The 27,604-nt window shown below is 45.7% G+C and overlaps 2 protein-coding genes across 3 annotated transcripts in view; one reads left to right on the plus strand and one right to left on the minus strand.

Moving 5' to 3' along the window:
• Positions 1-18,734, plus strand: part of LOC135208043 (uncharacterized) — a 41,074-nt gene extending 22,340 nt beyond the window's left edge. The window contains 3 exon segments of the mRNA XM_064240169.1: positions 15,010-15,133; positions 16,027-17,075; positions 17,078-18,734. Coding sequence (XP_064096239.1) covers positions 15,010-15,133; positions 16,027-17,075; positions 17,078-18,306 — 2,402 coding nt within the window. The 3' untranslated portion in view covers positions 18,307-18,734.
• The window catches only part of LOC135208044 (lachesin-like), a 110,170-nt gene that overhangs the window by 44,046 nt on the left and 38,520 nt on the right, over positions 1-27,604 (minus strand). The window lies entirely within an intron of this gene.

Consider the following 27,604-nt stretch of genomic DNA (forward strand, 5'->3'; position numbering starts at 1 on the left):
AACTGCTTGTCCGATGGTCGGGAGTCCCGTCCGACTAGAAGTAAACATATCACTGCTTTCTGCCGCTGTCAGGTGTAGATGTGTGTTTGCCTCTCCTGCCCACCTTCGTCGTAAGATTTTTGTTGTATTACTAGTGTGTGTGCACTGTAAGTACTTATTAGTATTATTATTTGTTCCGACTAAGTACAAACCGTTGGTTGTCTAACAAAAGGATATCCGCGGGAACGCGCCGCCGCTACCGCATACAAAGAGTTCAAACTTGAATCGCTGTCCCTGGGTCTGGGGTAACTGCGCTGGGTGAGCCCGGGCCAGCTTGGGTAGGTCATTGTGATACCATTCTTTTCGCGGTAGCCGTCGTGTCAACACGCTACTCTTCCGCTTCCTTGACTCGACTTGAGATAAACAACGCTGACGACCGACTGTAGTCGTTTTATATCGTGATATATCTTTGACATCCTGTGCTTGAGTGCTTCCCAGTGCCCTTTTCCTATCCTTTTATTTATCCTTTAGTATTACCTAGCATCCTAACTTCCCTGTAAGCATGGAAGACGGATCTATGGTGGGTTTTTCGGGGAGGATTTGTGTGTGTGTGTTTCCGATGGCATGCGTTGCGGTGCATCTTTGCCTTCGCCAACCTCGGATCCTCATCTGTGGTGTATTGGATGTAGGGGTTTTGCATGTTCCCCTGATACATCGTGTTCAACGTGTGCGCAGTGGAATAATGATCAGTGGAGGCTCTATTATGAGGCGCATAAGAGCTTTTTCAGTGACGCTAGTGTTGAGTTCGATAAGCTAGGCCTAGGCCAACTACTGTGGGCCTAAGGTCGTGTGTGAGGAGGATAGTGCCCAATTGGAGAACACTAGGCCTAGTAATCCTTCCTCCTTATTAACTGGGGAACCAGTTAGTGAGCCTAGTGTCCTTCCCAAGAGACTTAGGCTAAAGAAACCTTCGTCGTCGGGGGCTAGGAAAGCAGATAAGAGGAAAGAAGCTGCCTTAGGGCTGGGAACCATGTTCCTGCCTCGAAGCGTAACAAGAAAGGGGCCTCAACCGAGATCTGTTCCCGTACTAGCCTAAAGGCCGAACTATCTCGTTATGACCGTAGCAGAGTAGTACCGAGACACAGCTGGTGCCAAGGTAACCCCCTGTTCCTCTCGGGCACAATCAGCCCAGCCCCAGGGAGGGATCCAGTGACGGACCTGACGCCCTCACCCTCCATCCCATCCTGAGGACAGTGCTAAGGAGCCCTGGAACGGGACCCAACTCGCAGGAGCCGGAGGTACCCCTCCCCTCCTGAAGTTGCGGCAACCCTGACGCAAGAAGCCAGCCAGCCACAACGTGCGTAGGAGGAGCATCAACGGAGATCTTTCGATGCCGCAAGGCCAAGGTCACACTGAGAGACCAGTGCCAGCGTTGATGCCCGAGAAATCTAGGCTTAGGCTTGAGCCTAGTACCTCCGCACCACCTCCCTCAGGTAGCCCAGGTACAGTGGGGGACCAGGTCCTCACTCCCGCACTGGATATTGCGAACCTGGTTAAACAGGCGGTGGAGGATTACTTAACCTCCAGAAAGGAGGTTTCCCAGCAAATGGAGAAGAAGAACACCAGTCTCGAGGAGTCTGCCAGAAAGATGGAAGAAGCCAGGAAGAAGTTCCTATTGGAGTAGAAGCGGAGGAACTGTTTCCAGATTTGGGTGACAGTTCTGGCTCTGATTCCGAGCCAGATTCCTGCTCCGAGGGGGAGCCCGATCTGACCCCGATTCGGACGCAGTCAGACTAGCTCACCTGCGGAACCGAGCCCTTATCATTCAACCAGATCCTGTCGATGATTAGAAGCGCCAATGGCTTAACGGAAACTGAGGATCTAAACCAAGAGTTTCAGTCAGAGGTACATAAGGTGCTCAACCTGAAGAATTCGCAGCCCCCCTCGGTCAGCCTCCCTGGAGCAACCAGGTTAGGCTAGCCATGGCTAGAGGGCGTCCCGAGAAGCCACGACTTCACCAACTAGGGTATCGGAGAAACAGAGGTGGCTTCCTATCCCTGCTCAGGGGGCCAGCAGGTATTAGGTAGGCCAACAGTGGACAAACTAAAGGGAGTCTGCATATTCCAGGGACCTTGCAGATCTCTTAGATGTCAGTCTGGACGCCTTACAGAAGAAGCACCTCTTGCTCTCTCCCTCAGAACCGAAGGTCTCATCTGTACTCTAGCTCTGGCCCTCGCTAACGAATTCGTGGATGGAACGTTTACTGGACTGGCTGCTTCCGGTAGTTCTTACCCGAGCTCCAGTCTCAGCAGCAGCAGAACTTGTCTTCCGTTCATGCAGTGTGGAATCAAGACTCTCTCACACCAGGCAGACAATTTAGCGGTCCTGAGGGCTAATATGGAGGTGAAAAAGGAGAAAGAATGCCTTCAAGGAGGCCAAATCGCCAGTAGTGAGAGACCTCCTCCCGACTTACGAAAAAAACCCGCTGTTCCAGAAAGAACTCATTCCAGCGGAAGAAGTTCGCAAGGCAGCGGAGAAGAAGGAGCGATTTCTCCAATCTAGGGCGCTCTCCAATACCGGAATGTCGGGCCAATAGACCACAGCCAGCACCACAAATTAGCCAACAAGTAAGAGAAGCGCAGAGGACCGTCTTTTACCCGTGCGTAGGCGAGAAGAAGAAGAAAACCTTACTCTGTAGCGAAAGACAAGTTCCATAGAGAGAAGACTCGTCCCTTTCCATCAAAGGAGCGAAAGCAGAAAGGCAACAGAAGAGAGGGGGGTCCCCGCAAGAAGTTCTAGGCCAGATCCTGCCCGTCAGCGGAAGGTTGGGGGTTGCTTGGCTGCCAATTGGCAAGTGTGGCAGCAAGCAGGAGCGGAAGACCCTTGGACCCTGCAGGTCATCAAGTCAGGCTACCGTCTTCCCTTCCAGTCAACGCCCACTCTATCCCCTACCCCCATCCAAGTCCCTTCCTATCGACCGGACTCGGACCGCGGACGGGCCCTGGAGGAGGAAATATCCAAGCTACTTCAGAAAGGGGCGTTGGAAGAGGTTCAGGATCCAGGTCCAGGGTTCTACTCCAGACTCTTCCTGGTAGAAAAGGCAACAGGGGGTTGAGGCCAGTCATATAGCCCTTTCACCCTCAACAAGTTCCTTCTCTGACAAAGTTTCGGATGGAAACGGCAGACTCGTCCGAGCTTGTGTCAGGGAGGAGACTTCATGGCCTCAATAGACCTTCAAGATGCCTACTTCCAAGTCCCTGTTCACTCCCTCTCCAGGAATTCCCTCAGGATTGTCAGCAAGGGAAAGACTCTGCAGTTCACCTGCCTGTGCTTCGGCCTCGCGACAGCTCCACAGGTGTTCACCAGGGTCTTCAAGATAGTGTCGGTATGGGCACACGCAAGAGGCATCCGTCTCCTCCGCTACCTGGACGATTGGCTCATCTTAGCCGAGACTGCTGCGCAGTTGTGTGGATCACCTTCAGCTAGTTTTGTCATTCGTTCAGGAACTGGGAGTGGTGGTGAATGTCGACAAGTCGGATTTCACTCCCAGACAAAGGATGTGGTGTACCTCGGAATAAATGACGCTAGATTCATCCCTCATGAAGGCCTTCCCCTCAGAGAACAGGGTCTCCAGCCTAGTAACTCAAGTGCGGAGAGCTTTGGGGCCCAGCCCTCCCACTGCCAAACTCTGCCAGTCCATCTTAGGGCACATGGCCTCAATAGAGAGACTAGTGCCTCACAGCAGAAGGCGTATGAGGCCGCTTCAGTGGCTGTTCAAGAAGCAATGGTCTCCTCAGGAAGGGGACCCCAACAGCAAAATTCTTCTCTCTCAAGAAGTAAGGAAGTCCCTGGAGTGGTGGATGGTTCCTTCCCACCTCCAAGGGGGCGTCTCGCTCAGTCCAAGAACCCCAGAGATTCTTCTCGGTCACGGATGCTTCAAAAGAAGGGTGGGGGGCGCACCTGACGGAGGAAGAAGTGAGCGGCCTGTGGTCGGAAGAAGAGAGAGCAGCTCACATTAATGTCTTGGAATTGAAGGCAGTCTTCCTCCTCCCTCTCAGCACTTCTGTCTCAACTCCAAGGGAAAACGGTGGGCCTAAGTGCGGACAACTCCACGGTGGTGGCATATCTAAACAAACAGGGGGGCACAGTCTCACTGGATCTCTGTCGTCTGGCAGTACAAATCCAGGAGTTAGCAGAGGAAATGGACATCACCCTCAAAGCAAGATATATTCCGGGCAAGAAAAATGTTTGGTGGGCGGACCATCTGAGCAGGAGGGGGACAGATAATCAAACACAGAATGGTCCCTCCATCAAGAAGTAGCAAGATGGCCTGATAAAGAGGTGGGGCTCTCCTTCGATAGACCTCTTATCCACCGCATGGAACAGGAAGCTGCCAGTGTTCTTCTCCCCACTCCCAGACCCGCAGGCAGCGGGAGAGGATGCCCTCCTGCAGGATTGGAAGAACCTAGATGCTTACGCCTTCCTGCCTTTCCCCCTCCTCCAGAAGATTCGCTACTCACAGAACCTACGAGTAACCTTAGTAGCTCCTTGGTGGCCGGAAGCCCCCTGGTTCCCAGAAGTGCTGGATCTCCAGTTGGAGGACCCAGTAAGCCTACCAGACAGAGTAGATCTCCTCGCCCAACCCAACAACGTGGATGCCTACACCCAAATCCGTCAGCCCTCCGCTTACACGGGTTCAGACTGTCGTCAAAATCCTCCGTGGTAGGGGTTTTTCCAGGCGGTTAGCTGAGGCCATGGCCAATCCTGTGAAACCATCCTCAGGCAGATTGTACCAGGGAAAGTGGCGACTGTTTCAAGATTGGTGTCAAGGTAAAGGCATTGCCCCAGACGAGGCCACCATCCCTCAACTAGCGAGTTTTTTCCACCACCTCAGGAAGGATAAACGACTATCCATATCGGCAGTGGAAGGTTATAGAGCAGCTTTTCAAATCAAGTATTCTCGTTGACAGGCATGGACCCTCGCTGCATCTCCAGAAATTTTGTTGCTCTTCAAGCAACTTTAGGAAGACCTGTCCCCTGAGAGAGCTACGGACTCCCACTGGGATGTGGCCTTAGTCCTGGAATCCTTGAGAGGTCCTCCCTATGAGCCCTTACATTCAAGCTTCCTTGAAGAACCTCACCTTGAAGACCTTTTCCTCTTAGCCCTGAGCTCATCTTCGAAGAGGTCAGCGAACTACGCGCGCTCTGTCCCTACGAAGTGTCACACACCAGGCGTTGGAGGGAGATGGGGTTCTCGTTTGTCCCTGGCTTTGTAGCCAAGACTCAAGACCCATCCAAGCCAGATGAGATGTTTTCCTCTTTTTACCATTCCTTCCTTGGGGGGATTTTACCGGCTTTGACAAAGAGGAACTGATTCTATGCCCGGTCAGAGCCATGAAAGCCTACCTCAAGAGGACTAGACAGTTCAGACCGGCTATCAAGCAGCGGCTGTTTCGTGGCCACGGGCAAGCATCCGAAAGAGGTGGCTAAGAATACCATCTCCTTCTGGATCAGACAAGTTTATAAGGAGGGCCTACGAAAAACAAGGAAGTACCAATGCCGAAGGGTTGAGGGCTCACGAAGTTAGGGGCATAGGCTCCTCTATGCTCTTCAGGAAGAAACCTCTCAGTGAGTCAGGTATTGAGAGCAGGCACCTGGAAGAGTCAAACACTTCACCTCCTTCTACCTACGGGAAGTTACATTCAAATCTCTGGAGGTGTTCTCTCTGGGCCCCATTGTCGCAGCCCAAGAGATCCTCTAGGCATATCGGTCACCCGCACTGCGTACCTCAAGTTGGAAATACACTCACACTCTCCCGGCAATTCCCCCCGCCTAAGTCTGGCCGAATGTAAGGGGTATGAGTGAGTTTCCTGGTAATATCCTACGTATGACTATACTGTTCATGACACGACTTGGCCACTACTGACTTACCTGGAGAGTAGAATGATGGCTAAGAATCCTTCAGGAACAGCTCTCAGAGTATGTATTAGTACCATAGGTTAGGACAACAGCCGGAGCCCCTTGGGTTCTCCACCCCTATTGAATCCTTACCATGTTAAAGTGTCATGGGGATAAGCGGGTCTGGGTTAACAGCAGGTCGCGTAAAGTTATTGACTACTCTTCAAGGGGTGCATTCAGGTCACTCACCTTCCCATCCTCAGTTCGAGTCTCCTTTTGTTAGACAACCGCGGTTTGTACTTAGTCGGAACAAAAGTAATTTTGTCGAAAAATTATTTTTTTTCCTATATACAAACCTAGGTTGTCTAAGAGTTAAATGGCCCTCCTCATCCACCCCTCATTGAGTTTATGGCCCCCCTTTGAAGAGTGTGTCTGTTTAGACTAGTAATCCTTTATTCATATTTCTATTTACATGCTTAGAAACAGCTCTTGTTCCGACAAAGTAATACAAACCCCGGTCTTTTACATAAGGAATTACTATTCAGCACCAGCTGGACCGGTCGTAAGATTTCTAACAAGGTAGTTCGGTAGTAACTGCTTGTCCGATGGTCATGAGTCCCGCCCGACTAGAAGTAATAACATATCACTTTGCTTTCTGCCGCTGTCGGTGTAGATGTGTTTGCCTCTCTGCCACCTTCGTCGTAAAGATTTTGTTGATGTCAACAATTGAGCTACATACTTACTTCTGCACTTTTTCTTGTTGTATTACTAGTGTGTGTGCACTGTAAGTACTTAGTATTATTATTTTTGTGGTTTTGCATCGCTGAAACATGCAAGCCCACGAAGTGGAGAATCCCCTTGCCCCCATCCAGCCGGAGAGTGTGCCGTGGTGTGGAGGGCCGTAAGTGTGGGGCATTTAGGTCCAGTGATTCTGTGGACCCTCATTTTTTATGTACGTGGTGCCGAGGGCGTGAATGCTCTCGGGTCGTACCATGTGATTTTTGTATCTCCTAGTTGGAGGAGCAGTGGGAGCTCTATAGAAGAGAGAAACCACATAAAGTCCCAAAGGTGTCGTCAGAAAGCTCTCCCTCGACACCTCTGGTGACAGACATGTTGTCTTCCTTCCTCCCTCCTAGCCAGCTCCCACGTATGGCTCTCTCCCTTTTGGGGGAGGTGTCCCGTTCCACCTTTTCGCTCGATCTGTTGAGCGCAGAGGAGGGAATGCGACACACTGATCTTGAGTTGTACTCGGGGTCTTCGGTTTGTTCAGGGTGGGATCTTTCCCCCTCCGAGCGAACAGAAACCCCCCCCCCCCCCCCCCAACCCGACTGTTGCTTCCCCAGGTGTGTCTGCCTTTGCGGGTGGAGACCTCCAGCAGGTGTGGCACTTGCTGAGTCTTCCGGGCACTCCCAGTATCCAGGGACTGTTACAACATCTGGCTGTGGCCCCAGTGATGCACGGGGTGGTGACAATGACTACAACCACTCTCTCAACACCAGGGTACACCGCCCCGCCGCACCTGGTGTACACGCAGCGTGTGACATCAGTAATACCTTCAGCCGCCGTACAGGTCCCGCTAACTTATGTGCCGCGGAAGGAGATGGTTCCTCCGCCACTGGGGTTTGCTGTCCTCGCCCCGCCCCTGACTTTGAGTGCCCGAAGAGCTCCCCGCTTGACCGCCCACCAGTTCCTGTGGCTGTTCCTTCTGTCTCTGTTCCTGCCTGTGGTAGTGCTGCTCCTTCCGCAGGTTCCTCCGGGCAGGTGCAGTTGGGCCGTGTTGCTACAGCAACTGCCCCAGCTCCGTCCTGGGTGGAGGACCTGTCGGTTTTCCTGAGGAAGTTTGCGAAAAAGTCAAGGAAGAAGAGGAAGGTGTCGTTGTCTTCTCCATTGTCTTCTTCGTCTCCGTCTTCTGCCGTCTCTTCCCCTTGGACTTCCAAGGCGCCCCAGCCGAGGAAGGAGAAGTTGGCCTCCCCCCCCCTTAGAAATCTTGCAGAGACTTCTAAGGGTCTGTCACGCTCCAGCGGGACAGGTGGGTCTTCCGCTGGTCCTCCTGTCCCTTTGGGAACGGGGCCCGTCTCTCCTTCCTCAGGGAAGAAGAAGACGGGGACCGTAGGGGTACCGGCTACCGCTGGTACCTCTGCTCCTGGGTCCAGAGGTTCCACCTCCGAACCAGGAACCATCTCGGCCACTCGCTTGCGAGCCTCACTGAGTGTACGGTCACCTCCTGGTGACCATGCAGCCAGGGTCCAGACCGTTGAGCATGCTCACCGTCAGTACCCAGGCACGGAGTGGAAGGCTGGCAAGAGTCGCTCAGATGACTCTCGCCAGGCCAGCGATCGCTCTCGTGGCGATCCCACCAGACTGTCCACGTGTCAAGGCTGGGAAGAGGTTCCCCCGTCACCATGTCCAGCCTCGGCTGGCATCATGCGAGCATTAAGGGACGTCTCTTCTCCACCGCGTCGGTGGACACTACCAGTCACCCAACCGTCGCTTCCACCGGGACTGGAAGGCTCGCTCAACTGGTAGCAGCTCTCCTGACGCACGAGACCAACGCTACCGTCCTCAGTCCAGCGCTTCTCCTTACGGAGACCGCTGGTCCAGACCTGCAGCTCGATTGCCACCGCGGGTTGCCGATTGCCTGCAGTCCTCCCAGCCCACTGGCTCTGCTGGTAGGCAGGGTAGGAGCGAGGAGCGAGGCGAGCAGGGGTGATTGCGAGGAGTGCGCTCCTCATGGTCCTGCCACGAGAGCCTACGATCCTGGCTCGGTCCTTGGACCTAGCAGGTCGTACACGCAAGTGGTTGGAGGGAGACCACGAGGGTCTAGCAAAGTTCTTCAGAACCTCCTGAAGGAAGAGTGTCTCGGGAGGGGATCGGATTGGATGGATCTGATGGTCCATCGCCTCAGGACGCGATCACCCCCGAGATACAGAGGTCCTTCGCAGAGGTTATTGCGCTGATTCGTCAGCACAACGACCTCGGGGAAGGATCGGTGGTTGCTCCCTCCGACCCTCCATCAAGGTTGGAGTCGTTCTGGGGCTCCCAAGAAGGAACCCAGAGTGACGGTTGGCTTACCCCGGTCCACCTTGGCTGACGGTGTGCTGGGCCAGGTGAACTCTCGTCTCCAGACAGGAGGATTCGCATAGGTCCAGCAGGTCGGACAAGCTGCTTCCCCCTCCTCTGCCTCGCCAGCTGCATTTCTACGCGCCATCAGTGGACCCTTGGCTGACCAAGCAGGTTGACCTGGAGATAGCTAGGCAAACTCCAGGGGTGCCTCTCCATCACCTGCTGGCTGAGAACCTCTGGTTCTCACAGCAAGAGGCATTGGCCCTGGAAGTGACTGCCATGGCAGCCTTCCAGGCCGTCTCCTAGCTGGATCTGTGGTCCCTCACGGTATCCAGAGTCGCAGCCTCCTCAGGAGCTATCGTTCCCGAGGAAGACCCGGCGTTTGGGAGGCTCTGCCAGTCTGGAGGTAGGGCCATCAGATGGCCAACCCGTGGGCCAACCTGGTCCTGAGACGACGGGACTCTGTCCCGGCTTGGGTAACCAGAGCGGCCGGTCGAGAGGTGACGGGTCTACGGAACGGACCGTTGCTGGGTTCCTCCTCTCTCTTCCCCAGAGAGATGGTAGACGCTGCGGTGGAAAAGCGTCGGACTGAGGACAGTGACCGCCTAGTACACCAGGCAGTCTGGAAGACTTCTGGGCAGTCTCGAGCAACTGCGGCCAAGCCTCAGAGCTTGGCTAGCTCTTCCTCCACTTCCAAGATGCTAGCACCATCAAGGTCGCGAGGAAAGACCCAGCCTTCGTCTTCTGCTTCGAGGAGTGAGCGTCAGCCCTCCTCCCAAGCCTCCTACTCCTGTAGGAGACCTGCCAAGCGGAAGCCGAAGAGAGGGAAACTCTAGGGACGGCGTTCCCTCTCACCTGCTGCCGGAAGTGGGGGGTTGCCTGGCGACCCATTTGGCAACTTGGCAGCACTACGGAGCCGAGACCTGGGTAGTGGATGTTCTTCAGGAGGGATACCTACTACCCTTCGAGTCTCGGCCACCCCTCACTTTGCACCTGGTCCACCTTCAGACGTACGTTCCCAGTTCTGCCAGGGACGTAGCACTATAAGCAGAAGTCAAGACCATGCTGAGGAAACGAGCTGTGGAGATCGTACGAGATCAGTCGCTGGGTTTCTACAACCGACTCCTCCTAGTGGAGAAGTCTATGGGGGGCTGGAGACCAGTGATAGATCTCTGTCCCTTGAACCGATTCGTTCGCCACTGTTCACGATGGAAAAAGCACGCTCAGTGCTCGATTCCATCAGGGAGAATGATTTCATGCTTTCGGTGGACCTGAAGGATGCGCATTTCCAAATACCCATCCATCAGTCCTCCAGGAAGCATCTCTGCTTTATCCTCGATGGGACGGTGTACCAATTCAGGGCACTTTGTTTCGGTCTCTCAACCGCCCCACAGGTGTTCACGTGAGTGTTCACGCTGGTGTTGGCTTGGGCCCATTCGGTCAGGATACGTCTGATGAGGTATCTCGACGATTGGCTGGTCCTGGCGAGCTCCCGCTCGCAGTAGCTCGCAGTTGCCACAGGACAGAGATTGACTCCTTGACTTATGCCGTGATCTGAGGATTGTAGTGAATGTCGAGAAATCAGATCTCGAGCCCAAGCAGAGGATAAAGTACCTGAGCATGCTGATCGATACGGTAGCAACACGAGTCTTCCCCGCAGACTCATGGATCAGCAGGTTCAGGGAGGCAGCCAGACGGTTCTTGTCTCAACAGGAACAGGCAGCTCAGCAGTGGCAAGTCATGATCGGTCACCTGTCGTCACTAGAGAAGTTATTCCCTCACGGGCGTCTTCACCTGCGGTCTCTTCAGTGGAGACTAAAGGAGTGCTGGTCACAGGCACGGGATCCACAATCCTTCCTGGTTCCTCTCACGGAGGAAGAAAGGGAGGACCTAGCCTGGTGGCTAGATGACAGGAACCTCGTATTAGGAGTGCCCTTGCGCACTCCCCCTCCGGAGATGCTGCTGTTCTCAGACGCATCGACCGAGGGTTGGGGCACACATCTGGAAGAGTTGCTGGTTGCAGGAGTGTGGAACCATCACGACAGGCACCTTCACATAAACTTCCTGGAACTCAAGGCTGCGTTCCTCGCACTCCAAGAGTTCCGGGAACGACTGATGGGACACTCAGTGGAGTTGATGAGCGACAACACCATGGTAGTGGCATATGTCAGCAAACAGGGGGCCGCCTAGTGTCCCTCCCGTTGCACCAGTTGACGATGCAGGTGCACGAGTGGGCCGTAGCTCACTCAGTAGAGCTGTCAGCCAGATACATTCCAGGCAAGATGAATGTAGTGGCAGACAAGCTCAGCCACCAGAATCAGGTGATTGGGACCGAATGTTCTCTACACCCAGACGTGGCGGAAAGGCTCTTCGACCTACGGGGGCGTCCAGTAGTGGATCTGTTCGCCACCCGGCACAACAGAAAACTTCAGGTTTTCTTCTCAGTTGTGCCGGACCCATGGGCAGCTACAGAGGACGTGTTCCAACGCCCGTGGGACAACCTCGTAGTGTACGCCTTTTCCCCGTTCTGCCTGATTCACAAGGTGATCAGCAGTGTTTTGATCACCAGCAGTCTTTGGATGATTCTGGTGGCACCCTGGTATCTGGACCTACTGGCTCTTCTCTCGGAGGCACCGCGAGAGATTCCTCCATGTCACAACCTGCTGTGCCAACCGCACGTAGAACGGTACCACCAGGCAGTTCATTCCTGTGTCTTCATGGCTGGCGGTTATCCATCATCTCTTGCGAGCGAGAGGCTTTTCTCACCGAGGAGCAACAGAGATGGCTGGTTACCTCAGACAGTCCTCTGCAGCAGTACTAGGGAAAGTGGTCCGTCTTCTGTGGTTGGTGTCATAGACGGGGTCTTTCCGTTCAGAGCCACTCTTCAGCAGGTAACAGATTTCCTCATCTTTCTTTGCCGAGAGAAGCTCCTCTCTGTCTCCGCAGTTAAAGGCTACAGAGCTGCCCTGGCCCTAGTCCATAAACTGCAAGGAGTCGCTATTTCCACCTCCATGGAAATATCACTCCTAATGAGGAGCTTCGAGAGGTCTTGCCCACCCAGGGATGTCAGGCCCCCGGGGTGGGATGTGACTCTCGTTCTTAGGAGCTTGACTCGCAGACCCTACGAGCCGCTCTGAGAGTCGTCAGACAGGGATCTGACCCTCAAGACCATCTTTCTGCTGGCCCTGGCATCGACGAAGAGAGTAGAACTCCACGGTCTTTCCTTTGAAGTTAAACACTCAAGGGGATGGGGATCAGTTACGCTCGATTTCGTCCCGGATTTCGTAGCAAAGACTCAGAACCCTTCGGTCCCTGACCCCAGGTTCGAGTCCTTCACGATCCCCTACCTGGAAGACTACACCGATAATGATGCGGATGAGATGCTGTTTTGTCCTGTGAGGGTGCTACGGTGCTATCTGAAGAAAACTCGACACCTCAGGCCTGAGTGTCGACGCTTCTTCGTTAGCACCAGGGTTACCAAGAAAGAAGTATCCAAGAACACTCTTTCTTTCTGGCTTCATGAGATAATCTGGAAGGCGTACGGTTCAGACAGGAGTGCCGACAGCAGTACCCTTCGTCCGGGAGCCCACGAAGTCAAAGGCATTGGTCCAATCCTTGCATTCCGCAAGAACTTGTCCGTGGCACAGGTACTGAAGGTAAGGGTTTGGGCCAACCACCTTCACCTCCTTCTACTTTCGGGATATTGCCCTCAGGTCCTTGGACACATTTTCCTTGGGACCCATGGTGGCTGCTCAACAAGTTGTGTAGCTTACCCAGCTCCTTTACCAGACAAGGTAGCATCTCATCCTTGTGAGACTGAATGAATGGAGAGTGAATGAGATCGTGACTGGCTTCTCTTCCTCCTCGTTTTCTTCCCACTCCCTGCGGGCAGAGGGTAGCGGTCGTCACCATTCTGGACAGGATGACGATGCAGGTAAGCTACGTAACCGAGCTCCATTCTATCCCTTTCATTAGGGATAGAAGCGTTTATCTGTCCCTTCCCTAACAAGGGGGGAAGCAGACACCAGTGAGAGACAAACCCATTACTTTATATTTGGCTCCTACATAGGACGGGTAGTTCTTGCTTGCTATTCATAAGGGGCACGCTTGCCTCCCTCTTATGAATTGGTCCAGAGGTCTGACCACTGATCTTGCAGGTTAAATTCCGATCAGTTGGACAGAGGCTAGGTTTCCCCCCTTTGCTCTTACGACCAGGGAGGGAACCCAGGTTGGGTGAACACAAGTCTGTTCACAAGACTCAGATTCCACCCACCAATAAGTGAGTCTTCCTTATGTAAAGGACCGAGGGTTTGTATTACGTGTCGGAACAAATCACAATTTTTGGAATTAAATTGTATTTTTCCTAACTATACAAACCTGAGGTCCTTTACATATAGTCCCACCTCATGCCACCCTTCACTCTGTTCCTGGGCCTAAAGCAAAGTGATATGTTTACCTCCAGTTGGGTAGGACTCCTGACCATTGGACAAGAAGTTACTACAGAACTACCTTGTTAGTAAATCTTATGACCGCTCCAGCTGGCGCTGAATAGTAATTCCTTATGTAAAGGACCTCAGGTTTGTATAGTTAGGAAAAATACAATTTAATTCCAAAAATTGTGCTTTTTATAAGAAATGTGTGAATAAGGTAGAAGCCATTCTTGAATATCACCTATGTGCTAGTGAAGATAGTTAGATTTTTTCAGTTAGAGTATTTTTTTTCACTTCCTGGCTATTGTGTGTTATGACCTCCTTGGAGAGTTACATTGTAGAATCTCTTCTTGTTTATTTCATCATCACCACCTCCAAAGCTGTGTAAAGCAAAGGCCTTATGTCACTTTTACTTCCACAATCTTCACTCATCTCCAGATGCAATTTTTCCAGTCAACAGTAGTTTAGGACTCTTTACTCTGAATGAAAATGTACTATTGTTATGTTTGTGGTTACTATAATATCCTTTCAGTGAAAGGTTATGCATTTTCATTGACATATCGAGTGTATTTCTTTTGCAAAGTTCATACCAGATTCATTTTGTTTTACTTTGTTATATTTTCATTTGCAGTTTAGATAATGGCACTTAATTTGTATTCTAGCTTTGTGCTACTATTTCATTGCTTAAATTTGTATAACATATACACATACAACTATCTAGGATTTCTAATGTTTGTATGACATTAATGCACTATAGATTTTACTTAAGTATATTGTATTCACTTCAGTCTAATGGGTTTTTTGGGGCTTTTGATGTCGGTTAGTTGTCAAATTTTCAGATTAATATCACTTGCAGCTATCAAATTACTATTGTTAATATTGTTGGTTAAACGACTCATTGCATGTGAATTGGCGACCTTGACAGACAGCTTTGTAGTTTTATGGCGAGAATAGAGGAGATCCTCTGCTTTATAAATTGTAGGGTCCACCCCTAGGTGCCTTTTCAGCAGCATTAGGAGGTGAGTTCCTCCTCCTGTCGACCTGTCATTATCCATTGGTGGCTCTTCTCTCCAGAATTTTTGGATACACTGGCAGGAGATACTGTTAGATTTTTAGGTACCTGTAGTCACAATTGTAATAAGGTTATCATTTGTCATTTCTGGAAGCAAGCTCCCATTGTCTCCAGAGCCAGTTCCTTTCTAGATGTTAGGGTGTTGTCAATGGTGGAAAAATTGGTCGCAGAGGGAGTGACTGGCAATCTTTGAGGCTTTCAGAGCTGTCTTCTTGTAGTCTCCAGCTTGGCAACATGGAGATCTTAGCCAAGTGAATCAGTATTGACATCAAATGCCTTTTCTGAGGAGAACAGTAGCATACAGCAGAGTCAGAACCCTGAGAGTTGAGTAGATGATCACTGTCAGACCATGTATCAGACCTTCTTGGTTCAAGTTATTCCAAGTTGCAATGAATTTGAGTGCAATGGGTTATTTGTAGTTTGATTTTTGGAAATGTAAAAATGTTCTATGTAAATTAATGAATAAACAGACTAATAACAAGGTCATATTTTAACAGAAATGAAAATCCAATCACATGTTTAGATTTGCTTATTTGTGTGATGTTCTTAAGATAATTTTTCTTCCAGATGACATAAAGACAGAACTGAAGATGAGTTATCACCTGTATATGCCTACAGATGTTGACCCATTTCTGCTACAGCTGATTCGAATACCACTGGTTCCACAAGAAACCAAGAAGAAAAGACATAGGTAAGGCAGATTATAGCATTGTTACAGCAATGGTAGTAGTATCTGAGCCTGGAGTTTTTGTTTGTGGGTATATTGAAATTTTGGTCTGTCCCATTGGAGATGCTTTCATGTTCTAGTTATCCTAGAGGCATTTTTGGACATTCAGGTTTCATGTTTGCCATCAGATTCAAGCATATTTGAAACACTCTCTGGAGACTTAATGCCTGTATTATGTAGCTCAAAAGAGTTTAGTTTCTGTGTACCTAGTCATACCTTGAAGCACCTGTACCATAATCCTGAACATATATATATGAAGTGTTCCTAGAATTCATTGAAATAGTGAATTAAAGAAAAAAAAATATGGAAATGATACTCCACATGATTAGTCCCCAAGATTTAATGCAAAACATTTTCGTAATCATGTTAAATTATTTGAACTCCTCCCCAAGTTGAACAGAAAACAATTGGAAAACAACATGAATATTGTAAATGGTCAGCTTCACTTGGTACTTTTGATTAGAATCGAGCACGGCTTTCTTGCTGCCTTGTTCTTCATCAACAGTGTCTGCAACAGTGCCTATGGTGACAGGAATGCCAAAATTTGTGGTGTACATATTTTTGGTATGAATCTCAACTGGTTTGAAAGGGAACTTGGTTACCTAATGGTTCCCATGACGTAACTTTGTTGTACTAAAGTTCTCTATACAATATTTAATGATATTAACTGCGTTTCTTGTAACAGAGTTCTCTATACAGTATTTAACATCAAGTTCTGTTTGTGAATCAGTTTTATGCACATCTTCAAGTGCCTATTAGCAATTGAGCTTTTTACTCAAAATAAAAAGTAGTCTCAAAATAAATTAGAGTAACATTTTCATGTTGTGGTAACATTTTGTTTATTTCCCTTTTAATAGGAAACAGCCAGAAGTGAAGGTAGAAGTAGCAGATGTACTCAAAAGCGTGTCTAGCGAATGCAAAAGCACTAACAGGATCTGTTTGATCGTAGGAGACCCGGGATGTGGAAGATCTACCCTCAGCTCTGCCTTTGCAGCATCCTGGAGTCAAAGGGACAACCATATGACAGGTATTGATGACTATGATGCTGTCATCTTATTTATCTTGATTATTGTAAGTTGCCAGCAGAATGACCTGATGTTCAGCATCCTTCCGCTGTGTACGACAGTTCATGGTGCAAATGAAGTACAAAAGTGGGTGGTTGGGTCACATGTTTTACTGGTCGTGGATGATGCTGAAGAACTGTTGCCTCATCATAGGGAAGAACTCGACGCTATTCTACACAAATCAGAGAGAGTGGATGCAGTGCTGATGACGTCTAGAGCCCATTTTAACGAATTAGAAAGAACTTGGACGAGCCATGTTTGTGACAGGTTAGAAGTATGTGGTTTCGGTCGTGAACAAATCATCCTCTCGTGTGAGCAAGTCATTGGTTCCAAAAAACCTGAGTGTTATAAGTTTTTAAAACAGTTTTTAAAGTCAAATATGTGTAGGTTAGAGGTGGTTTTAAAACACCCAGTTGCACTGGTAGAATTATGGGAAGCCTGGGCTGAATCTGAAGAAATATTTAGTGATGTTACAACTTGTGCCGATTTTCTCTGGGCAGTTACGAAGTGGAAAATAGACAAGGTTATGCAAAATGGCTTAGAAATTGCTGACAATGTAAAGGTAAGAAATTGGTTACTAATTGCTGGATTGAAAGCCTTCCAATCCATTAAAGATAATAGCAGATTTGAGAAATCCTACATGAAACAACTTGAACTTGAAGCAAGTAACGTTTTCATGTCAGTCTCAAGTCGAACTGTGATGTCTTCTATCTTCAAACAGAGATATATTCATCGTGGCCGATACTACAGTGAGCTTAGCAGCCTCCATAAAGTACAACAAGAATTTCTGGCTGCTTGGTATGCTGTGCACCAGGTGATAGAAGGAAAGCAGTTAAATTCCATTCTGGAAGGTGTAAATGCCCTTACTACATGGCACTGTTTATGGTGGGGGGGCTATTATTAAAAATCCCTGACTTCAAGTGGATTTCAATGTTACATGAAAGGAGAGTGATAAATGCTGTTGTCAATTACACTGAAGGCAGCAGTGACGATCTGTACTTCAACCTCGACCTCGTTGGAGAGGTGCAAGGATTATCTAGGCTCGTCGAGTTCATTGTTGACTTTTCAGAATATCCTGATGAGTGGAATATTGATGCTGGAGATGTTCAGCTCATTCCAATTAGAACGCTGCTCTTTCACGTAGCACCAACTAGGATTTTCTTGAATGTTGAAAAACTCAAGCCTTACTGCGAGTTATTTGAAGTGATAAGCTTTTTGTGTAGGGTTGATATTTTTGTCTGGCTTGATAGCAGTGGTCAGTTTGAATATGGAAACAAGGACAAAATGGATAAAATCGCAAAATCATTTTTCTCTGCGAATACGAAAGCCCGCATCGATTTAGTTAAAGGGTGTTTATCGACCAAGATCCTTAAAGAAGTGACTTCTCAGGTAGCATTCAGTTACCTAGTTTTCCTAAAGATCCGTGTTATTGACTTGGAAAATTTGTTGGTGCTTTTAAAAGCTCCTGAAAACTTGCCTTCCTTACTGTGGTTAGAAATAAAGTTTGATTTCTGCGTTCTAGACGAAGATGTGTGTAGTATACCCAAGACGACTGTGCCACTGCTGGATGTCCATTTACAAGGGCTAGACGATTCAAGTGTTTCCAAGTTGGCCAATCTTCTGGGCAACATACATGACTGCTACTCAGGAATTCACTTGGATAATACTTCCCTCACTCCAGAGGGCGTGTTTGTACTCCTCAAGCAGCTGCAGAAGAGAAAAATATATCTGAGTTCCCCATCTGAATACAGAGAAAAGTTCAGGAGGTGGTACTACCCCCAACTCTCAAGTTTTGATAAATCCATCGCGCTCACTGACGAAGTAGCAATGAGGCTCCTCGGTTTTGACGACCGCATTTACTACAGTAATCACTGTGTGAATTCTTCATGCTTTGCTTTGGCTCTGGATTCCTGGAACCTCGCTTCTTATCTTGAAGAGGAGGAAAGTATCACCCATTTCAATTATAAGACTGATAATCTGACGTGCATCAAAGGACTGAACGGCTCGGTTGATGTCAGAGTCAATGGCGAGTGTCAAGTTAGAAAAGTGCAAACGATGCAAATAGGAGATTAAATGAGACCAAATTCTTAAAAACTGTAGATAAAAGGCACTTTGTCAGCCTTTCCTAAAAAACTAATATCAGACAAATCGGTTTTTTTTATGCATTCCATTGCATTTAGTGTATCTTTGAAGTAGCATAAAGCATTTTATTGCTTTGCTTAGCTTTTCATTTTTGTACACAAAAAATTCGTTGTTCTCACTCATTATCATGCATCCATCGTAACAGAAACAATTTTATATTTTTATAGTCTGAATCCATATCTTTACACCTTACCATAGACTATATACATTTCGCTCAAGTTTTCCACTGAAACTCTTTAATTTATATTGTACTATACCAGTTAAGATTGGTGTTCAGCTGATTCGTAATTCTAACGCTTGTAGCATCTTTCCAAATGCCTGAAGTAGGATTGTTAAATTTTACCAATAAAAGATGTTGCTTCTTATCTTTGATTTGATATTGACCTCTGTCACTACTTGTTCACAACATTTGAAACTACCACTGTTCACAATATTGTATCCCATCTCATTTTGTTTTTGTGATTTAACCTGTGACTGAATGGTTTTCCGTTGTAAACAAAAGCAGAATGTTTCATTTACTGTGGCAAAACTTTCAAAATACAGCAAGTGCTCATATGTTTGACCTCTGATGGCATTTTAGATCTAACTTTCTTACATCTGAGTCACTTGGTTCAAATTGATTAGGTTAACCCCAAGGTTGGTGTATAGGAACTTGGTGATTCAGATGGCCACAGCTATGTAAATTTAAATCCATTCACTGTTGTTTAGTGATCTTAAGGCCTGTCCACACTACGAAACATTGTTTTTGCAAACAAAGTTTGCATTTCCTGTCCAGACCTCAGTTATCGTCAGGATCCTTGTTGGTGCAGTAGCCACTGTATTCCACTTGGCAATTTTAATGCACTCGAGCAGGGATAACAGAAGAAAAAGAGATGGGTAATAAGGAGGGTAATATAGAAGTTTATAGAAAAAAGGAGTGTGTCATAACGACTTGCTTCTGGCAGAATTGAAAATAGATACATGTATGCACGTATACATACATACATTGTACGTGTATATAATACATTATATATGTAATGAGGTATTCCCTCATTATTCATTTGGTAAACGTGTAACTCGAGCGTCAAGGCAAACTAATACACACAGCCCCTCTCTCTCTCTCTCTCTCTCTCTCTCTCTCTCTCTCTCTCTCTCTCTCTCTCTAGCACCGACACCACTCTCTCTCTTTCTCCGACAATCTCTTTCTCTCTCTCTCCACCTCTTTCTCTCCACTCTAACAGGTAATGAAAATGAGAGAGTTGCATTACAAAAGATACCTTTATTAAAAAATAATGAATCAATTTAATTAAAATCCCAACAAAATGTCTGAACAGTTATAGTCACACCAATCGTCTCTATCCATCTGGGAGTTCTCGTCGGGTCCCATTGCTCTCGGCTCTCTCTCTCCTTCTATTCTCTCTCCCGCTCTCTCTCTCTTCTCTCTCTCTCTCTCTCTCACAGGGGACAACTGAATAATGGAAATGCCCATAAATGCACAAAAAGTCCATCTTAACTTCAGAACCGTCTGTTTCAAAGACACAGAACACATCCCGGTAAGTACACACACAAGTTTAACAATCAGAGATCAAAGATTGAATATTACCACAAAATGTCAAACAGATAACAAGCCAGTCATCGGCTAAAGTAATTCAACTTGGCTAAAGTAATTCAACTCACCCACGCAGCCGGAATATCTCACTATTCCAAAAAACACTTAGGCACCGCCATCGTGGCTCTGCCTTCCTCCCAAAGACGCCTCTATCAAAATCCCCAATAGACTTGGGTATCCAACATTATTAACAGAAGAGGCGCACACGCACTTACGAACGCACACTTTGTTAAGGCCTCACACTTACTGGCCGCAACCAGTTTCACAAAGGCACTTTGAGAAGAGTTAATAAACTATCGTACGTTGACTTGTCTAACTAAGCAGTTTTATCTCACGCCATCCATAGAAACTCATTGTCAGCTTTTCTCGGGTCGTTGCCTCTCCACATTCTAACAGGTCACAGCAAACACAATGGCAACATATTATTAATCAAAAACCCTAGGCCTTTCACTGCTCGGCCACCTCATGCTAGCTCCCGCCTAGCAAAATAGCTTATATAATATAAAACACATTGGCCGGCTTAAATAAAATATAAGTAATAACTGCACGTCTCTGGCATTATAAAATAAAGTCTGTTACGCTTTTATCTCCAAATAACACTAGAATTTTCTCTTTTCGGATTCTTGAATATCCCTCTTTGCTTGTCTGCCACTGGCTGCTTCTGTAGCAGACTGTAGGAAGACGGAACACCTCCCTCATCGTAGAAGACTTCTCACGACTTCTGTAGATCCCCAAAAGACACGCTGTAGAACTCTCGCGATCACCATCGTGGAAACTCTTGTAATCACCCTGGGCAAAACAACAGCAACACTCTCTGCACGGCTGGTGGACGTCTTGCTGGCGTTGGGAAATGACTTTTTGGTGTGTTAGTATGTCAGTCGAGTCTTTGGTCAATCCAAGAAAATTAACCCAGACATACTACTTCTATCAAACAATGATCTCAAAAAGTCAGAAATACTAACTGAACGTCTCCCAATTAACTCCCTCTAACATGACTACCAAATCATAAGTCATTATCGCAACTCTCAAAGAAAAAAAAAAATCAAGTTCTCCAACTCAATTCTCCAAACTCACACATCAGCACACACACAACTCAGAATTCACAGCAACTCCACGGACTTCTGCACTCACATTTCAAACTTGAATGTTATCATAAGTAAAAAAAAAGAAAAAAAAAATCGTAATGAGCCCAGGGAAGAAAAAAAGAATCGCGTAACACACCCAGACCCAAAAAATGTTCTCTCAAGCTCTGATATCTAAACAACCCACAAAATCAGTAAAAATCTCCAATGTTTAACAGCAAAAACCCCTTTACTGCTCATACAATTAATTACAATGAGACTTTACGTAAACAGCAACCCCCGAAAAATTACATCTCCCAGTAAAAAAGAAATGCTATTTAAAACTCAATCCCCCAATTATATCTCTCGTAGGAAAAGGAAGAAAAATAAAAAAAATAAAATCACAAATAAGCTTCCCCATCACAAAACACATAATACATGTATAATATGTCTAACCCAATGCGTTTTCCCCAAGAAATGCTCCATGTAAAGTTACAGAATTTCTCGACATCGCAACTTTTCATCGACCAACAAGGCCAGAAAGCAAACTCTCACACATGCGCTTTCGTGAAATGCTATTCGTTCAACATTTCCAGAATTATTGCTAAAATTTATGATCAATCATCATCAGAGGAAAGAGTCAGCACACGGCTCATCACATCGCTTGTCAGCATGAAAAATCGCCTTCGGGTACGGGTTTCGCTCAAACTGGGCGGCACAAAAAAATGTCCAGTGCAGAAACACCCAACGTTTTGCGAATACCTCTTGATTCTACAGAAAAAGGTCTAACAGACACATTTCACAGAATTAACTTCAGAATATGACTAATGTGTTCAAAAATTTGTCTCAAAGACGTATTCTCTCAACATGACACAGCCCAATTATATGCCTCCAAAAATAATACACTTGTGAACATAAAAATGCACACACCTCCATAGGACTCGTAATGCAGTAATGCCACTCGCCTCTAAATAGTCACGAAACCAAAGAGAAAGAACCACAGAAATCTTCTCTTGGCTCAAAAAGCCAAAAAACTCCCATAACCACAAAAAAAAGGTCACCCGCCAAAAATTAATTCCAACTTCATATATATGTGACACCACATTAATAATAACACCACTCCGGTTATAAAAATATTTCCTCCATGGTTAATACCATCCCCCTTATATTTCTCCAATAGCCACATGTTAATAAAAAAAAACCACACTCCAGGAATAGAGAATAATCACCTCTATTTCAGCAAATACAAAATATTTACCTCTATTTCCCCAATAACTCATGTGGAACAAAACAAGGCTCCATATCTCCAAAAAGGAATATCAAAAAATGAAATCCTATCTCCAAAAAAATGTGCACTCAAGGCATCTAGCTCACACACTCACAAATATTGCCCCATAATCTCCTCAAAAAAGTTTCTCCATTTGCAACAAAGATGGCTGCAAAATAATTGAACTAAACATAGCTCTCATCACCATTGGCAAATATCAAAATGGCCAAAAATATAACCCCAATATATTATATCCCAAATTATAACTCCAAAATAATATACACCTCCAATTATAACTCCAATTCTCCAGAGAATAACTCAATGTTATAGTCAAAAACTATAAAACTCTCTCCATTTAGCATAACTGCTAAAAAAGGGCAAAAACTCGGCAAATAAAAACTGTCTAGAAAATTCTAGAAAAAATCACCAGTGTGCCACAACTCCTAATATAACAGAACTCCAAATTCAAAGTGTCTAAGCAAAGACTTCTCCATATGTACTACGACATAGGCCACTAGAAAACTTAGCCAAGTTTCTTATCTCTCACAAAGTTGTCACAAATACAACTAATGTATTGTGCAAAAAAACTCATAATTTCTGGAACACAAATATCCAGAGGAAAAAATGTAGTGCCATTACGAATGCATTCAAAACAGTGCAAAAAAATTCTCCCGTAACTTTCTCTACAGCATCAAATAGCTGAAACACAAACACGTTCCCGAACAATGACTCTAAGTCACGAACTGAGATATTGAAAAAAATATTCACACCAACTGGAGAGAAAAAATAAATTCAATTTCACTCATGATGAAAAAAAACTTGCGTCAGCTATGGCTAACTTCCAAAAAAGGAGAAAAGAAAAATCAATGACAGTGTTAACTATCTCTTGTAACTCACTAGATGTCAAGCAATTATCTGCTGAACTCATAAAAAAAGGAAAAAAAAAAAATAATGTGTTGTTAGTTCCACCCAAATTCAAAAAAAGATTTCACTCCCTTGATAGCATTAAAACGGCCGCGTGTTAGTATAAAAAAAAATATCAGAAGTATCACTTTCAGCAAAATCACCAAAATTTGCTATCATCAAAATCACTAGTATCAGTACAAAAAAAAATATCACCAATGTTAATGCTTGTCCATTCTCCAAAAATTCAGCAAAAAATTCAGCAAGATTCAACACAATTCACCAAGATTCAGCCAGACTCATCAAGATTCAGCAAAACCCATCCTCGTGAATGACCGAAATATTCTCCAAAGTTACAAAAACTCAACAAATAACTAAGACAAGACTTCTCCCATTAATTCATTGTAATAATTCTCCATAAATAATTATCTGTAACAATTATAAAATAATCTCCCATGAAATATCTCAAATCTCTCGTAAAACAAGTCTCCCGTTAATGATAATTATACTTAAGCACCCTCCCTGACACATCTCAAGTATAATAATTAATAATAATAATAATAATAACTCTCCATAGCAACAATTCTCTTGCAAAGACCTCAAGTAAGGGCGAAATTCAAAATAGCATACAACAGTAATGCTGAACCTTATGACACACAATTTCTCCAGATGCAACACCATACATCACCACTCGGTACCATTTTCAAAGTAATTTCTCCAACACAATAAAAAAATAATATAAATATGTCTCCCCAATATATTTGTGTCTTCCAAGGCATAAGAAGACATACACCCATACAATGCATTTCAATTCTCTTTTTATTTCCTTTTCTCTTCACCCAAGAGGAAAAAAAAAATATCTTTTCTAAAAAAAAAGACTCTACGGGCATTTCACTTCATCAACCAATCAATCAGCTGATGTCTTGGCATTGGAAATTCATTGTCAAGGGCAAACCCATCCCCCAACACCCCGACACAAAGAAAAAAAAAGGAGTTCACCCTTCAATGAGAAAAAAAAAGTTTCTCCCCCCCAATGAGCATTGAAACATCCCTCAGTCAAGCGGCAGAGCACTCCGAGGCATGCCAGTAGTCCCCAATCTCCCTTAAACAGTGTCTGAGGACCCCCTCCCAAGGTATACACTAGTACCCATCTCCCTGCAACGTGCCTCTCTGCGCGGTTAGCAGAAATGTGCTGAGCCCGTAAAATTGTGTGGCCGCTCTGTCTAGATATGCTATCTAAGCACAGTTCACATGCATAAACACATCTCTATACACCCTCACATTAAACAAAGACGAATACGTCTATTATAAACACGCGCCAATAAAGAAAACACGTCACTTCTGCTACTATGGGGAAAGAAAATTTTTTTTCGACCTCTTGAACCAATCCCATTACACTGAAATATTTTAAACAAAAAACCCTCCCCCTCAAAAGACAATGTTTTTTTAACACTCACCACTCCATAATGGGAACAAAAAGAACTCGGAATTTGCGTAATGCACTAATAACAACACCCGCACGGCCATCTCGGGATGCCTCATCATTACACAAGCAAAAGTCACACTGAGTGCGCCCACTGCTCCTAGGCTGACTCCCTGGAAAAATGCTGAGTCCAATAAAAGTCCCTTCCCCCTCCCTTTAGCACAGTTAACGGATAGATATTTCTAATTTTTCTCACTAAGTAACTGAAACTAAGTTTAACAATTTTCCACAATCCCACAAAGGCGTTTGTCGTTCGAAAACATCGCTAAGCCATAACCCCTTTATTTTCTAACTGGTCACCTATCTCTTCATTGGCGTTCCCAGGCATATAAAAAAAACTCTTTTATACCACTTTTTAACCGCTCGCCACCAAAACCTGTAATGAGGTATTCCCTCATTATTCATTTGGTAAACGTGTAACTCGAGCGTCAAGGCAAACTAATACACACAGCCCCTCTCTCTCTCTCTCTCTCTCTCTCTCTCTCTCTCTCTCTCTCTCTAGCACCGACACCTCTCTCTCTCTCTCTCCGACAATCTCTTTCTCTCTCTCTCCACCTCTCTCTCCACTCTAACAGGTAATGAAAATGAGAGAGTTGCATTACAAAAGATACCTTTATTAAAAAATAATGAATGAATTCAATTAAAACCCCAACAAAATGTCTGAACAGTTATAGTCACACCAATCGTCTCTATCCATCTGGGACTCTCTATCGGTCCATTGCCAGAACCGTCTGTTTCAAAGACATAGAACACATCCCGGTAAGTACACACACAAGTTTAACAATCAGAGATTAAAGATTGAATATTACCACAAAATGTCAAACAGATAACAAGCCAGTCTTCGGCTAAAGTAATTCAACTTGGCTAAAGTAATTCAACTCACCCATGCAGCCGGAATATCTCACTCACTATTCCAAAAAACACTTAGGCACCGCCATCGTGGCTCTGCCTTCCTCCCAAAGACGCCTCTATCAAAATCCCCCATAGACTTGGGTATCCAACATTATTAACAGAAGAGGCGCACACGCACTTACGAACGCACACTTTGTTAACGCCTCACACTTACTGGCCGCAACCAGTTTCACAAAGGCACTTTGAGAAGAGTTAATAAACTATCGTACGTTGACTTGTCTAACTAAGCAGTTTTATCTCACGCCATCCATAGAAACTCATTGTCAGCTTTTCTCGGGTCGTTGCCTCTCCACATTCTAACAGGTCACAGCAAACACAATGGTAACATATTATTAATCAAAAACCCTAGGCCTTTCATATATGTGCATACTATATACATAATAACACAGAAACACTAAATGTTTTCCATTCTGGATGGGAAAAGAAATATACGGTAAAAAGTGTTTGCAAACTTTGTTCGCAAACAAACTACTATTTCCTAGTGTGGACAGGCCTTTAGACTTATCTTTTTCAGTGTTCAATACGTTAGAAGCAATCCCTGTTGCTCTAGTCTTTCAAGTGGCAAGACTTGGGTTAGCAAATGAGATAACAGGCCTACACCCTTGGTGTAATTATCTGCTCCCAAAATGCAAAAGGTCACCAATTATTAACAGATTCAAAATGAATGGGTAAGTGGATTTGAGGCTGAACACCACCAAAAGTTATGATCAGCAATTTTCCAGTGTGGTCCTCTCTGTGATTCATAATGCAAAAGCAGTGGACATTATGATTTCAAATTGCCTGTTCAACCTTATTTGGTGTTGTTTTGGGTTGGCAAACAACCCAAGCTGTCTTTTTCATGTCCCTTGAAATATAAATCATCTGATGACATTGGGTGACTAAATATTGTTAGTACGGTTTTTGTATATTTATTTTATTGGTGGCTGATGAGATATTCAGCCTCCTGAAATGACTACCAGGGATAGGAAGCTTTGTTATGAAAAGTGAGAGGGGATTCTTTGTTTAATGACATGCAGAACAAAATGAACAAAGAAAGGAAAGGGCAAAGAACTCCAGGACTATAAAGCAAAACACTAGTAAACAGCAACCACAACAACACAAGACCTAATGAAAGTAGAAACATGACTGAAAAATACAATTCTTCCCAAAAACAAGATGCGAAAGCATTAACATTCATTGGTGGAGCAGGAAAATCTCGGCCAATGTCTGGTTACTGAACTAAAACTAAATATTTTTAAAATCTCAACAGATAAAAAATGTTTTTATGAAAATAAAATGTAGTTGCAGAATAGAATAAAGAATTTAAGCCAAATACCAAGTGCTGGGACTGTGAGGTCATTCAGCGCTGTAAGGGAAATTGAAGGTTAAGAAAGTCTTTAAAGGTGCAATAGGAGGAAAACCTCAGTTGCACCATGAATCTATTGTTAGGATAGGGTGGGCAGGTATGAAAAAAGAGAATATGAATGGAATACAGTAAAGGAATGAAAGGGGCTGCAGCTACGTGCAGAAGGGTATGCTGCAAAAATGCTGAAGTAATGCCTAAAGTGTCCCTCATGAGGTACACTGACGGCACTAACCCCGCTACGGAGGACTGTGTAGTACGAGTTGCATGTCGAAAGGGTGGAAAGGATGTTGAATTGTTAAAGAACGCCTATATGCATTGGCTACATATCTGACAAATTTGGAAGCCTGGCATCCACCAATTCGCCCCGTAGGAGAGCAGTGCTGATAGTGCACCTCATGCGGTGCACTGTAGGCATTACTTAAGGTTCTTTCCAGCGTCCCTTCGGCCCCTAGCTGCAACCCCTTTCATCCCTTTTACTGTATTCTCCATTCATATTCTGTTTCTTCCATCTTACATTCCTCAACCCTCTCCTAACCAGTGATTCATAGTGCAACTGCGAGGTTTCCTCCTGTTACATCTTTTAAATCTTTTTACTCTCATTTCCATTTCAACGCTGAATGCGCCTCATACGTACCAGCTTTCTTGTCTTTGGGCTAAATTCTACTCTTCT

Source organism: Macrobrachium nipponense, chromosome 34, assembly GCF_015104395.2.
Source record: "Macrobrachium nipponense isolate FS-2020 chromosome 34, ASM1510439v2, whole genome shotgun sequence".
In the NCBI taxonomy this organism is placed as follows: Eukaryota; Metazoa; Arthropoda; class Malacostraca; order Decapoda; family Palaemonidae; genus Macrobrachium; species Macrobrachium nipponense.